Source organism: Elgaria multicarinata, chromosome 10 (genome assembly GCF_023053635.1).
Source record: "Elgaria multicarinata webbii isolate HBS135686 ecotype San Diego chromosome 10, rElgMul1.1.pri, whole genome shotgun sequence".
NCBI classification, from domain to species: domain Eukaryota; kingdom Metazoa; phylum Chordata; class Lepidosauria; order Squamata; family Anguidae; genus Elgaria; species Elgaria multicarinata.
The window spans coordinates 30,861,680-30,877,051 of NC_086180.1; the positions used below are offsets into that span (position 1 = coordinate 30,861,680).

The 15,372-nt window shown below is 44.6% G+C and overlaps 1 protein-coding gene across 2 annotated transcripts in view; it reads right to left on the minus strand.

The window, feature by feature from the left end:
• PITX2 (paired like homeodomain 2) overlaps nucleotides 1-14,811 on the minus strand; it is a 51,085-nt gene extending 36,274 nt beyond the window's left edge. The window contains exons 1-3 of one of the 2 annotated variants that reach the window (XM_063135877.1): nucleotides 14,788-14,811; nucleotides 9,555-9,610; nucleotides 8,636-8,773 (exon numbers count right to left, since the gene is read on the minus strand). In XM_063135877.1, the coding sequence (XP_062991947.1) occupies nucleotides 8,636-8,773; nucleotides 9,555-9,600 (184 nt within the window). In that variant the 5' untranslated portion in view covers nucleotides 9,601-9,610; nucleotides 14,788-14,811. Of the gene's footprint in view, nucleotides 1-8,635; nucleotides 8,774-9,554; nucleotides 9,611-14,787 lie in introns of those variants that run through there. The other variant, XM_063135878.1, reaches the window with a different exon arrangement.
• Between the last annotated feature and the right edge of the window lie 561 nt (nucleotides 14,812-15,372).

Here is a 15,372-nt window from a genome sequence, read left to right on the forward strand (position 1 = left end):
AAAAAGCCAGTGTGGTGGAACCACCATGTTCAGAAACGGTATAGCTCTGATAACCAGGTGCTGGAGAAAAAATCAACAGGAGATGGTTTCATTCACGGCTTGCCTGTGAATTTCTAAGAGGCACCTGGTTGACCATTGCCAGAAGTAGTCAGTACTGACTGACCTTCGTCTAACCTACTAGTGGACACAACCTGTTTTCCAGCACAAAATCAGGCATTCACTGAAACAGCCTGGTGCTCTACAGATGTTTTGAACTACAACTCCCATCAGCCTCAGCCAGCATGGCCAACGGCCTGGGATTATGGGGGTTGTAATCCAAAACATCTGGAGAACACCAAGTCTAATCTATCAAGGCAGTTTTTATGTTCTTCCCCACCTTCCAACTAATGAACTAAGGACAGAGTAAGAATTTGAACTTGGGTCCCCAGTTGAAACTCAGCACTCTATCACCTGTATTTACACTTTAAGCTGTCATTTCATTCATTTTCTCAGATTAGTCGGTCTATGCACTTCAATGTACTTTCATGAATTACAAAGTCTACAATGATATTACGCCCAAACCGCGCTTCTGTTGATATACTGGTTTGGCCTAGCATGTATATCTGGGTACCCCCGGGGCCTTAGTACTAGGCGGATCAAAGCCACTACTAGTAGGATCATTAGCACATTCTCCCTGCCAGGACCAGAGAGATGAAACAGATGGAGACAGCACCAAGGCCTAGGAGATCATCAAATTCTCTTTCCAGCAATTCCATTCGTGGCTCTGCTGCTCCTGGAATAACAGATGGAGTCATAACCAGCCACTGGGCATGGGCGAGGAGAGAAACAAACAAACCCATAGGAAGCTAGATTGTTGGGTTTGAACCTACTTTTCTTCTTCTTTTTCTTTTTAAACAAATTCTAAAGCTAAACTATCCAACATTTAGAAGCAGCAGATTATTTCAAAAATGGTGGAGAAAAGTTAACCTATACTAAATTATGTCTACCTGTTTCTCCTCGGGCCAGAACTACACCTTGTGTCAAATCATTATGAATGTGGAATAAAAAGCAATAAATAGCACTATAAAAGCAGTATATGGAATATGAATTGTGCCCCAACAGGTATCAGGGCACTTCAATACCATTATAAAGCAGTAGTGTAGATCTAGCCTTAGTTTATTAAAAGCACAATGTGAAGCTAGAACATGGCCTACAAATAATATCCCTTTAACTTACGCACATGTAATTATACTGTATCTTGTAATTGTAAACTGCTTTGAAAAACAGCCTTCCCTTAAAGTAACTATCAGAAATCAAAGGGACTTCATTTTGGTTAGATCCCCATCCTTTAAATCCAATTCCTTTTACAGAGTGGCTCAATCTTATGTTTATTTGCTCGGGAGTAAGTTCCTTTGAGATCAAAGGGATTTATCCCTGAGTGCAAACCTAAACGTATTTACTTAGAAGTAAGTCATATTGAACTCAATGGGGCTTACTCCATAGTAAGTATGTTTATGATTGCAGCACTCCAAGTACCCTAAAGGAAGGTGTGTTAGCAGCTCAAAGTTAGCATGGAAACCAGAAGGCCGAGAGTCCTAATTTCAGAGGTATACTTGTCCGACTGTGGCTACTCTCGAAATGAGACTCTGCACATGCTTAAAAGCACACACTTATTTATTATTACTTCACATGACTCCTGGGATGTTTATTCAGCAGTATGTCACACTGAACTTACTGCTTGCTCCCCTAATAAGGATCATGTTTAGGATTGTAATTTTAATGTTTAAGCCTGCAACCCAAAACACTTACCTGGGCATGAACTCCATTGGAAAATATGAGACTTACTTCTTGAGTAGACATGTATAAAATTGCATTGTAAATGCCTTTTCTGAGGTTGAGCATTTAGAAAGCTGCTTTCACTTTACATTTATAGTTCAATCCTACACTTGCCTATTGAGAAGTAATCACCATTGAATTCAATGGGACTTACTCCCAGGTAAGTGTGTACAGGATTACACCCTTAAAGGTTGTTCAGATGGATTAGAAACTTGATTGTCTCAGTGTTTAGTCCAGAAGTAAGTCTTACTGAACTCAGCAGGGCTTACCTCTGAGTAGACACACATAGATTCTGGCTACAGATCCTATTATTTTAAGTGGGAGATATATTAAGGATACACTCAGCTCTCCTACTGACCCTAATTGGATTTAAAGGTGTTTTACTTTGCCCCATGGTTTCTTTTAATGATTTAAAATAAAACAGATATTACCCGATTAAATACATCCTAGTCAATCAGCTGTAATTTTGGCTGACTAATCAGGTAATGCATGTGTTTAAACAGTATACATTCGTATGTGTTTAAATTGCATACATTTGCAAACTAGTGATGTAGTGATGTATCAGACATCAACTTGGAGTGCTTCAGAAGACAGGATACCCTGGAGAAGAGGCTGTTGCTAGGGGAAGTGGAAGACAAAAGGAAGAGGGGCCGACCAAGGGCAAGATGGATGGATGATATTCTGGAGGTGACAGACTTGACCTTGGGGGAGCTAGGGGTGGCGGGAAACGACTGAACGAATAAACAACAACAAAAAGCTACAAATGGTTAGGAGTCCTATACTCTCCAGTATCAGATACTCTCGGCCTCCATATCACAGTTTGGTGGGAAATCGCAATGGCAGGCTGCTATTGCATTATGTCTTGCTTATGGGCTTCTCATGGCCATGATCTGGCTGGTCACCATGTGAGAACAGAATAGACTTGATAGGCCTTTCGTCTGACCCAGTAGGCTCTTCCTACGTTTGTAAGGGTTTGATATTCAAAAGCATACTTTGTTTTTAAATGCTGGATGGGCATGGCAGGATCAGCATCAGCATCTTAGAACATGCATTCCTTCTTACCTCTTCTCTGCCACAGGCAGAACGCTTCTTCTAGATGGTGTTTGCAATCTACAATGACTGGGTTGTATCTAATGGATTGCATCCAACGTTAGGCTAACAGCTACGCTCTGACCTAAGTCTCATTCATTTCAATGGTTCTACCCTAACTAAGGCTAACATTGGACCCTACGTTTTCTAAACACTCCTATTAAAGGAACAACAACAACAAAACCTGATGCCCCTTAATTAAAGGGGCAACTTTTTTAGTAGATCAAGACAATTAAAATCGATTAATCTGATGGTTAAATTCCCTAACCGCTGCAGCCCCATTTCTAAAATAAACAAAGAAACCGCCCTAAGCACTTGTTTGAATTGCACTTTTAAAATAGATCTCCTCTTCCTTACCTTGCTTGGATGTTAAGCCTTCCGTGAGCTTTCTGACGGCTTATGATTTCAGCGGGATGCAGTGCGGTCCTAAACCTGTTTTGGCCGTCTGAGCTCAATGCAATTTCCTTCCTAGCAGGCGCGTTTAAGGAATGTCAGGTGGAGTCTTAGCGGAGCCCGGTTGTGTGGACCGGCTAGTTTCTCCACGTGTGTACATGGAAAAATAGGCCCACTGTATTCAGCAGAACTCTGCCACCCACACAGATGGGAGTGCAGCCTTATACGGCTGTAGCAGATCCACCGAAATGGATCTTGCCTGGAAGAACCTGCTCTAAGGATCACTGCCAGATGTTAGGACTAAAGCAACAGAAATCCAGTAATCCTCCAGTTCATTGTGCATGGAGATATTCAATAACTCCCCCTCCCAACAAATCAATATATACAAATAATAATTAAACCGGTAATTTGTGCTTGTATTCTTTTGAATTTTACAGCGTAATCCTATGGATGTCTGCTCAAAAATAAACCACATTGAGGGAAATAGGACGCTGCATTAATTTAGGAGTTCAGGCCGTGGCCAGTTTCCTCTTTCTCTCTCCCTGCATTTCGAAGTCCTTTTGGGCAGGTAAGGTACTGATTCCAGGAAACTGCCCCAAACTTGGGCAGAACATTAATGGAGCCACTTGCATTGTTTGCTTGTTTTAAAAGGCAAACAGATGAAACAAAACCAACTGCTTGCCCTACCTCAACAACGAGGCCTTACGGATTAAAATGCAAAGTAATAAATTGCCGTTTTAGTGCTGCCTTTAATAAAAACAACCTCGCAGAGGAGGTTTCAAGAGACGGAGCATTTAATTTAATCCATGAGTGATAAAGTGAAAAATCTGACATAATCTCCATTCGTTCCGATGGGGCTCACTTTCAAAGTCAAACAGGTCTGTTTTGAATAATATTTTACCTATAATTATTATGTTTTCATTGTATTTTAATGTATTGTTTTAATCTATTTTAATTGGTTCTGTAATATGCCTTGAGTGCCTTTTTTTTTTTTTTTGTAGAAAGGCGGAGTACAAATAAAATAAATGAGCACAAGCCTCCAAAACTGAGAAGTCCGTGAATGGAGTCTGAATGGAGTTCCGCGAGGCATAAGTCCCATTGCATTAGAGCAGCTCCCATACATTTCAGTATGGGAGCACTTCTTTCCAACTTGGATTCCGGGTTTCTATTATTGAGCGCAGAATAGCTGCCTAGGAGAATAATCTTGTGCAATTACTTCGAGGTAAGGATTATTGAATTCAGTGGGACTATTAAAGTGCTGGCTAAAGGTTTCCAGTCAACAATCAGTAGGACTTTTCTCCCTTAAACGCAGTTCAGTAAAGGCAAAAAGAAACACTTTTCGGTCCCATGTTTTTCAACAGCAGTCAGGGTTAATCGTTTCCCTAATGATCTCTCACTGGGAATTTAGCAGTGAAGGATCTGGCCCACTATTTCCACACATTTCTAGATGCACACAAGACGTTTCCTATGATTCCACTTTCCCAAAGTATAAAGGAAGATTTGGGGTGTGATGATCCATACACAACGAAGCACTATTGAAGTATTATTATTTTCAGTGGGGAGAGGGTAGCGCTCCCTTCACTCTCCCATTAAACTCAGTAGAAGAACCTTCACCAACCTGGTGCCCTCCCTTCCTCCCTGACCATTGATCCTGGTATCTGGGGATAATGGGAAGTGTAGTCCAACACACCTGGAGGGCACCAGGTTGAGGAAGGTTGTAGTACAACATCAAGATTCATAAGAATTGGCTGGGTCACAGCCCTCAAGGACTGGACTGCTCCCTCATCTTCATGTACTGATCCACACCGCCTCTTGCCTTTGAGTGCAATTGCCATTTATGTACCAAAAGCAAGCATCAGAGCCATATTTTGGCTTCCTTTATTTATTTATTTATTACAATTTTTATCCTGCCTTTTTTTCTCCAAGGAACCCAAGGCAACATGCATAATCTTCCTCCACTCCATTTTATCCTCACAACAACAACCAACCTGTGAGGTAGGTTAGGCTGAGAGCCTGTGACTAGCCCAAAGTTACCCAGTGAGCTTCCATGGCCAAGTGGGGACTAGAACCCAGATCTCCTGACTCTCAGTCCAATACTCTAGCCACTACTCCACACTGGCTCTTCCCTTCCTATACATGTAGCATGATCCTTATTTCAGCCAGAATTCTTGATTTGGAGCCAATTTTGTTCCTCTCTCCTCCATGGCAATACTTCAGCTTTAGATCAAAATACTTCGATCTCACAGATTTATTTATTTTTTAAAACAATCAATTGTCTTTAAATGCTTACATAGCAATTTCCCTTCTGATTCAAAGAAGTGTGTGTGGGAACTCTATGGACCTTATGCAGGGCAGGTAATACCCTGGGATTTTAATGAATGGTTACAAAAATAGCCATTTGTTGCTCAGCACGGAGAGTACTGAAAGGTCACGGAGCATGAACAGAGCCCTCCTATCCCAACCCGGGCTCAGTTTAGAAGACTGAGCCCTCACTGTTAAGAGGCATTGGCTGCTAGCTGAGCATCCTGGAATTCCTTAATGTGGGCTAGTTGCTCCTTAACACACTCCACTTTGGTTGAATTGCACCGGAAAAAGTCCAGCCTTCGGGAGCAGAGTTCTACCTCGCATGGGAGACACTGGTCCCATTTAGTAAATGACATCACTGAATAAAGAACTCATTATCCAAGATGAATAATACATCTGCAGTAACAGGTTGTCGTTTAGGGGATAGAAATGCCTCTACTGAGGACCACGGCCTAGAACTCTAGTTTTAAATGTATTAAACCAAATCTTTCTTTGGTTTCAATAGAACGTCCTTCCCTTAAAAGAGCTTCCAATAGAGGCTTTAACTGTACAATTATCCTGCCTTTTCCCCAAGGGATGTCTATAATTCATAGCCTTTCCCACCACTTCTTCTGTCTTTTTTTATTTATGGTTCCTCCCCCACTGAACACACACACACACACACACACACACACACACACACACACACAAATCCATTCAGGAAGAAATGGATGGAATAGTTGCCCGTAGCACTAGGAGCCTTCTCTGTCTGGAAAAAATGGTCATTCTAAAAGAACATTATCCAGTTTCTCAACATTTCCCCAATTCTCTGTGGCAGTAAAGGAGCTCATTAAAAACAACAACCATAGATAGTCATACTAGTGCATAAGGAGGAGGAGACACCCCAAAATCCACCTTTGGGCAATACTTTATTAGTAGTGGGATGCCTCTACCACAGGGGTGGGCAACTTGTGGCCCTCCAGATATTTGGGACCATAACTTTCACCAGCCCTAGCCAGCATAGCCAATGGTGAGGATTTAGCTACCTTGACCTCAGGGGAACAAGCACATTCCTCAAGAGCCAGGAGTTCATGGTACCAAACAAATGCACATTGCAGGCAGAATTGACCTTAACATTCTCATTTCCCTTAGTAGATAGGGTTATGATGCTTTCCTAATATGAACCTCCTTCCCTCACCGTTCCCTCAGTAATGGGCCTTTCACCCAGAAATCAATCCCACTTGCTCCCATGAGAGAATGCTTTAGGAAGACGTCTTGATTTGTTACCTTGGAGTTACTGTCAAAATCACGTATCCTCCCACATTGTGTTTATTTCAATAGGAATTACTTCCAGGTAGAATTCTGATGTAGCCTTGCTGCATTAATGATGTTCTCATTGTAGTAATGAGATTCAATGTATGGGTGGTATCAGCAGATCTACTGTAGGTATATGCCTAGTTTAATAAAGATGCAATCTTACCTGGGAGTAAGCCCAATGAACTCAATGGGATTGCCTGCTGACAGTAGATAGGCATAGGTTTGGAGTGTAATAGGGCCATGTCTACTCAGAAGACAGTCCTTTGTGTTCAATGGGATTTACTCCCAGGTAGGTGTGTATAAGATTGCAGCCTAACAACACAACCAGTCAACACTTAAGGAAGAGTAAGCCCCATTGAGCTCAAAGTACATATGTATAGGGTAGCACAAGTCTCTCCCTCCCAAATTGTTTCTTTATACTGTGGGAAATTACATAGATATAGAGGATACAGATAATGGGCCTGTTCAGAAGACACCTTAAACCATGGCTTTAACCATGGTGAATAAGGCCTTTTGCATTATTCACGGTAGTTAAAGACATGGTTTAAGGTGTCTTCTGACCACAGCCCGACTTTGAGGTGTGTGTGTGTGTGTGTGTGTAAGAGAGAGAGAGAGAGAGAGAGAGAGAGAGAGAGAGAGAGAGAGAGAGAGAGGCCATTTGCATTAGATAGTCCAAGAAAAGTCAATGGGATTGCATTGTATCCGATGGTGGCAAGCTAAGGACTCCTTATCAATTTATCTATATATATTGTGTGTTTCTACACTTAAAGCAACTTGATTGGTATTCGTGGCCTTGCTTAAGAGGCTGTATGCTCCAATGAATTCAGTGGAAGTTTTTCAATCAGAAAACATATGGAATACAATTCATGCCATTTTGAATAAACAACAGCACAAAACTGTATAAAAATGCCCAAAATGTCATTGTTCTGCCATTGGAATGATTAACAAAACATGTCTGCTAATCAAATAACTCAACTTCCTTCTTTAAGTAAGAACTTTCAGACCCAACTTATTATTGTTATATACATTAATCCCTCCTCCCCTTACACTAACTCATGTGCATAAAGTTCATTTTTCACCCTAGTTTTGGCAATGGCATTTACTTCCAGTTACATATTTATTTTTAGAAACCAATGGAGCAATGCTTCCAAGGGCGCTCCTTCCTTGAGTTCAGTGAGAGTTTGTGTATAAGTCCCACGTCTGTAGTGTGTCTTTTTTTAATTGCCACCTGGTTTGGAGGGGTTGCTTATCAATAACACCTGGGGGCAAAGATATATACCCGATACAACTGTTTCCTCTTCACACACAAAATTCCGAACCAAATTACCTTGGACAAACAAGTATTCCACCCCCTTTCCCATAAACCTGAGCAGCAGAGGGCGCTGTTGCACTGCATTTAGGCCAACGCGCAGCACATAGGCGAGAAAAACATGGACAGGAACGATTGTGGGGGGGGGGGTGGAACGGGGCGCAGAAACATCACCAAGTCCAGACGCATAATTCAGTAGCCGCTAAAGCAAGGTTTAAAAGGCAGAGAACAAGCAATAGACGCTTCTCCCCGCTTTACTGGCTCGAATACAATACCTCCCCACTCCCGACGGTTGCGGCTGCAACCGGCGTCCATTATAACCGGGGTGGGGATCCTTTCTTGACCTCAGTTATGTGGAATCGCACCCGTCGGGAATATCAGGGGTTTGATCCCGTCGGGAAGCTGACCAGTAAAGGTGGACGGACTCACCATTGGCGCTGGCGTGTTGCCTGCCGAACAGTTTGCTGCTAGAAGCTTCTTTCCGGCTTTCTGGAGAATCATTGAATTCTCCTTTTTTAATATCAGAGTCTTTGGAGAAAAGACATTCAACAGCAGAAGGCTGCACCCCTGAGAGGGAAAGAGAAGGAGGGTCGTTGTTTGGGAGGACAGATCGACAGACAAGGAGAGACGCAGGAGAGGAAGACAGAGACAGACACAGAGAGAGAGAATCTGAAAGCAAGCAGGCTGGACCTCTTCTCTTTACACCCCCTTTCCCCTCTAGGTTCTGGGCAGTCACCCCCCCACACCCACACACACACATTCGCAGTCTTAATTAAGCAAAGCCAATGTTTGCCCTGAGCTTTTCAGCTCTCGGCGGCGGAGACAAAACACCGGATCTAGGGGAACGTCTAAACAGGAGGTGCCATTCTAGAAACAAGCGCTCCTTGCCTTCCGCTAAAGGACACAAGGCAGCTAAAGCCGAAATGCTGAGGGTCAAGCTCAGTTTCATCCCGATCAGTACAGTGGCCTTCATCCCAAGAATCCTTCTGAACAAGTCACACAGAAGGACCAAATAGTATGAACTCTGGCCCTAAATAAAATTTAAAAAGATAAATCCCGATACCTGGCTACGGTGATCATAGGGGTTAGATTCATGTAGATTCTCTTAATTCGATTTGGACCGGTCGCAAGGGAAGGGAGTACTTTTTTGGTATTGACTGGGCTCCCTTCTCCAAGCACAAGGTATTTATTGATACACCCCAGCGCCCATCCGCGTCCTCGAAGGGGCCTTTTAAACACATACACAGGCATGCACCCAGACACACCACGAAAACAAACGTCAACATGATAATAACGATGCAAATTATTCTTGTTCGGTGCAAAAAACAATCGGAAATAGTTATCTTACCTAACTGAACGCAAGCAGATACGAGTTTACGACAGTTCGACTCCATAACCCGTTATCTGCAAAACATGAGATGCATTGTTGTTAAAAAAAAAAAAAGGGGGGGGGGGAGACATACAAAATAAACATCAGGGACCCTTGGTGAAGGGAAGACAAGAAGAGCGCATTAATGCAAAGGCTACCGCAAATCACCAACCATCTTTTCGGAATGGAAGTGCCAGAAGGTGAAAAAGTGGCAGATGTTGGATTTAAGGCGGCTGCAATCCTAAACGCATTCTGGGGCATTTACTGCTGAGCAAACGTGATCAGGGTCGTAGTGTGTGTCCCTTCCCCTCCTATATACACCTAAGTGCAAGTGGTAGGAGAGACCCTCAGATGCACTTATATTCCTGATTCTCAGTTCAGGGAAATCGAAGGATACCTATTTAAGTCGACTTCAGGAAATCGCCTTCAGCCCAGTAGATGGACTTACTTGGTTGGTGGTTTGGGCTTTTTTTGGTTTTCAAGAAAATTTAGCTGGCTCTTGGCTACCCAGTTTTTCCCTTCCTTGAATCTTGATCCAGTTACTCTAAGCATGGAAGATACAGTACAGGCTTGGTAGAATACACATTATTGTAATTGTTGATTTTTTTAAAAAAATATTATTATTATTATTATTTACCATCAAGGATGCAAATTTAATGTAAATTCACGTGCAACATTTGATGCCTGGAAACTGACTAACACCCATGGCCACTAGGGAAATTTCTCACTTGACATGACCCTCTCAATTCACTAAAACTTGAAGGAGTTATTTTTTGAGGGGTAGGGGAGGAACTTCCCTTATTTTTAAAAAATGGGTGGTTGAAGCCAGGCCTGGGTAGAAAGTAAGTCCTGCCTCCCAAGAGACAGCGAGGGGTAATATGTTCGTTGAATTAAAAACAACAAACAGCTTCGTTCAGTCATTTTCACAAACCGGCATAGAACTTCAACGAAACATGCCAAGCCGCGTTGTTTTGAGCTGTGCTTCCATACGGGTCTGTTGCACAATCCGAATCTCTTTTGATCCTATGTCCTAGAAGCAGTCCAAATTGAACACGCTAGAAATTCTTTCTGATGTTCCGATCCTAAAGTGTTCCTACACATCAGGGGTGGAAATAAGCCCCACGGACTTGTAGGGCGCATTTGTATGCTCGGGATCAGCATGCGCGCTTACCCGGGAGCAAGCCCCAGGAATTGCAGCAAACACCGGGAGTTCATCCCTGCGCAGCCCGATCCTAAGCTGAGTTGAAAGCAAGCACTGGGCTGTTGCTTGGAGTCGAAAGTGCCTGCAAAATCGTTCCTCTTTGTCTGACTTTAAAATTGCAATAATTTACATAAGGGGGGGGGAGAACGGATTTGGAAGTCCCTCACTGTCCCCTCCCCCCTTACCTAGCCCTTACTGCAGAACCCGTTGCCTGGTCGATATAGCAATCTTCCATTTCAACTGCCCAGAGCCTCCTGTCCTATACTCAGGAACATCGGCGTGTGTGTGTGTGTGTGTGCGTGTGCGTGTGTTGGGGGGGGGGGAGTACGCCAAATGTAATAAATGAATAAATGAATAAAATATAGACGGATGGAATCCGGCCATTAAGGAGCTTTCACTCTGCGGGGGAGATGGGGGGGGGGGCTCTGATGCCCTAGAAAGTAAAAGGCCTTCTCCTAAAAGGAGGGATGAGGCGTCGCTGGGACCCTACTTTGCAATCCATACAGCTGGGCTGTTTGTAGCGGTGTGTGTGTGTGAAACTGACAAGAGAGGCCCAACCGAAGAAACTCCGCTCAGTCACGCCTTCCAGGTGGACTTACGTAGAGCGTCTCCGCCGTACTAATGTACGAAGGACTTCGAGGGGTGTTTTTTGTGTGCGCGCGCGTCCCTCCCGCGTCTCCAAGGGAGTCTGCTGATGGCCCAAGTGTGTGTGGGTTGGGGGGGGGTGAAGGGGGGGAGAAGGAAAGAGGGTCGCCCGTCCCTATTCTCCGCCTAAATGACCCCTCGTCTCTCGAGGCCGAACACAGGGGGGCGCCTTCGGAGGCGTTTTGGGGTGCCGCTTTCCGAAGCTCCGGGTTTTAGTAATTCTGAGGTTCCAAAAATAAATAAGGGGGGAGAAGGAGAGGAGAAATCACAGGATTAGCGCCTGATTGAGATGTCTGTTCGAGAGATATTACAAAAATCATTATCAGCGCTCTCTACTAACTCGATATGAAGTAACACAGATGGGATTTTATTAGTCCAGGCTTCAAATGTTTACTTATGATAATATGGTCGGAAAATTTGCATGTCATCATCGTTTGGGTAATTCTCCCCCCCTCCCCCCCCCTCAAAGTACCCCTTTCCTATTTTCACGGGCCTCGCTGTTAGCCATAGAAATCATGGTGGAGCTGATAAATGAAGCTGGATAATATTTGCGGAAAGCAACGGGCATTCCACAAACCAATAAATAAATGTCCCGAATATATTATTATTATTATTATTATTATTATTATTATTATTAAAAAATCACTCAGATCCTAAGCACACTGACTTGAAAATGCGTCCCATGGATTGCAACGCAACTTATTTTTCCAGTCAAGAGAGCGATGCACCAATTCTTACTTAGGAGAGAAGTCTCATTGAACTCAGCCAGACTTCCTTCCCAGTATCTGATGCACGTGCCTGCTTAGGATCGCAACCTGATTTCGAAGCCGAGGAGAACTTCTTGCTCACAAGGGCCCACGGTCCTAGGCTGGTTTACACGGAAGTAAGCCCAGACTGAAATAAAGTAGACACTGTTCGGGATAAATGTAGACAGGAGGGATCGAGGCATCTCAAAGGTCAGTGGGTGATTATTTCTTGGGACAACTCTCAGAATTCTAATATGACAGGATAATTTATGTTCCCAGCCGCAGAGAGCAGAAAGAGGAGGGCCCTGGGAGGACACCCGACGCTTTTCCAATAACGAGGCCTTGTATATGATCTGTGGCGAAATTGTTAGGAAAGGCAATTAAGAAACCCCCTAATTCCTTTCTGATGGTCCTTAAACCGGCTCTGTCAAGGCAAACCTCGCATGACAAATTCGGTTGCCACGACTCAACGCCTGTCTGGATGGCTAGTTAATCTAACAAATTGAGACGTAGAACTTATTTTCTCTGGCTCTCTTTTTAAGTCCCCTCCCCTCCCCCATACCGTGCCACTTCTAAATTTCGGACACGAATATATCCTGCTAGTTAGACTTGTAAATATCTGCGATGTCAAAAGTTCCCTTTATCCACTCTTTTAACACCCCTGCCCCGTTCATATAAGTATTTATTTGATTGCAGGCTTTATAGGACTCTTGAGAAATAAAGATATTTGCAGCACAAGCCTAATCAGGTTTCTGTGGAAGAAACTTCCCACTGATTATAAGAAAGTTTGTTTAGGATTGCAGTGCATGGTGTTGGGGGAAGGATTTTTCGTCCTGTAAAGAAATAACAATGCTAATTTATTAACGACACAAGAGCGTGAATATACAAGGCCTTTTACATGGAATATGTAGGGAATTTTCACAAGAAATGCCCCAGATTCTTTCCGCTATATTTATATTAGATGCCCATGGTAAACTGATTTACATGGAAGTAATTCCATTGATCAAATCATTGGGATTTATTAGCAAATCACGTGTGTCTGTTTTTTGATCGGGATTAAAATTAGAGTCTTGCTTCTTGGCGAAGACGGTTCTCAACAGAAGTTTATCTCATATTTTATTTTATTGTTTTCAATTTAGGAGTGTGGCAAAATTCGCCCTGTTAACCCGCTCGCTATTTTACAACCAACATGCAGAGACTTGCAATACAATACAATAAAATAAAACTGATTGTAGATTAGAAACCAGGATTTGGAGGTGATTTAAAAACCAAATTGAATTGGTATTGTCTGAGGACCCAAACCAGGGCTTTTTACACATCCCCATTTTATAGGACGGTTATAGATGAGAAACCCTTCATTAAACCCATTGAGTTTTGAAGCAAAACCCGGGTCGTTTGTATAAATGCAAGGCCAGGTCAAAAAAAAGAAAAAAAGAAAAAAAAGGGGGGATAGGGGTGACAAATGCCTGTGCATAATACAGCACCTACGGTATCCCCCCCCCAATTACTTTAATGATTTGAAAGCCAAAACAGTTGGGAAAAAGACCATCCTGCACCTGACGTTTTCCTGAAGAGTTGTACAGTTCACTCCAGTGCAAGGAACTTCTGCAAAACCAGGCAAATATCATGGCAAAGTACCACCCTTCTGCTCTCTTTTTGCCACTCTAATCCCATTAATTTATGCCTCTTTTAATTACCCCTTTATAAAAGAAAAAAAACCCCACAATTATTCATACCGGTTTTGGAGAATTAGTTAACCTTCATGTTTAGGGGAGGGGGAGAGAGAGGGGGGAAAAAACTTTTGGAGAAAGGTGTGGATTAAATAACATGCCAGTAAGAAGTATAATACAATCACCCTAATATAATAAACTGTACCTAGGATACTGTTGGCCCTAAATGAGTAGTTAGAGTATATTGGAAATCCTAATAGGAGTAACTGAAGTAGTCATAGTGATGGAAATTGCTACTATGTTTACTATTAATTCTTCAGTGATAGGACGGGGATGATTTATTATGTTTCCTTGGCGATTGGCATGGGAGACACCTTCCAAACCTAGATGGAGCTCAGTTCTTAACACCGACAGCTCGGGATTAATTGGGGGAGACAATTGGGATTGGCAAAGGATACCATTTCAAAAGGGTCTGTAACAAGTCTTACTTTCAACACAGACATCCATTCCACCCCCCCCCTTTTTTTTTTCTTGAATTGTGACCTCGATGGGAAGATCAGCTCCGACGAAGGCCAGTCTCCCCAGATGTCTTAGCAAGAAAAGAGGCACTGGTTTGAACCGGCGCAAGTGAAAGGGAAGTGGAGTGGGGGTGTAGCAATACAGATTTCTGAAAGCCCACCGTCGAGCCCCTCCCGAGGCCTGGAAGAAGCACCTCCAGTCCTCCCCCCACCCTCCACCCCACCCCATTTATCACTGAAAAAGAAAAAGGAAAAACAAAACAGCCAGGTCTGCCGTCAAGACGGCGCGGCCAAGCCGGAGCGCTACAAATCACCGCTCGGGACGCGCTGGCCGAAGTGGAACCAATCGGCCGACTCGCATTATCTCACACCGCCGGACCACGGCCGTGCATGGGCCTCCCTCCCTGGCTCGCTCGCTCGGCTTACCGGCCCCGGCGCCTCCTGTCCTGCCGGCGCGATGCCGCCGCCGCCGCCTCTTCCTCCTCTTCTTCTTCTCCTCCTCCTCGCGGAAGGCTTTTAGCAAATCCCGGGGTTGCAGAGCTGGAGAACTCGAGTCGCCCGCCGCCCGCAGCCGCCGCGCCGGTAGCCGCCGCCGCCGCACCGCAGCCCCCGCAAGGCCAGTGTGGGACAGAGGGGCAGGAGCCAAGCCGGGGTCCCCGGGAGGAGCCAAGGGCCGCCCGCCTGCCTGCCGCCGCGCAGCACCGCGCCGTCCAGGGGGCCGGTGGCGGCGCGGGGACGCGAGGCGAGAAGGCGGCGGAGGCTGGTGGGCGGCGGGATCGCGCGGGACTTCGCAGGGCGGCCCCTGTGCCTCGCGTTGCGCCGCCTCGCCTCGCCTCGCCTCGCCTCCGGCTCCTTCGCCACTCCGCTCGCCGCGCTCTGCCTGGCCGGGGAGCCGCGTGACGTCAGCAGAGATTCCACCAAACTAAACTCCGCCGCTGTGCAGAGCAGGAGAGAGGAGAGAGGAGAGGGAGGGGAGGGGAGGGGAGGGAGAGCGGGAGGACGAGCAGAGCAGGGGGC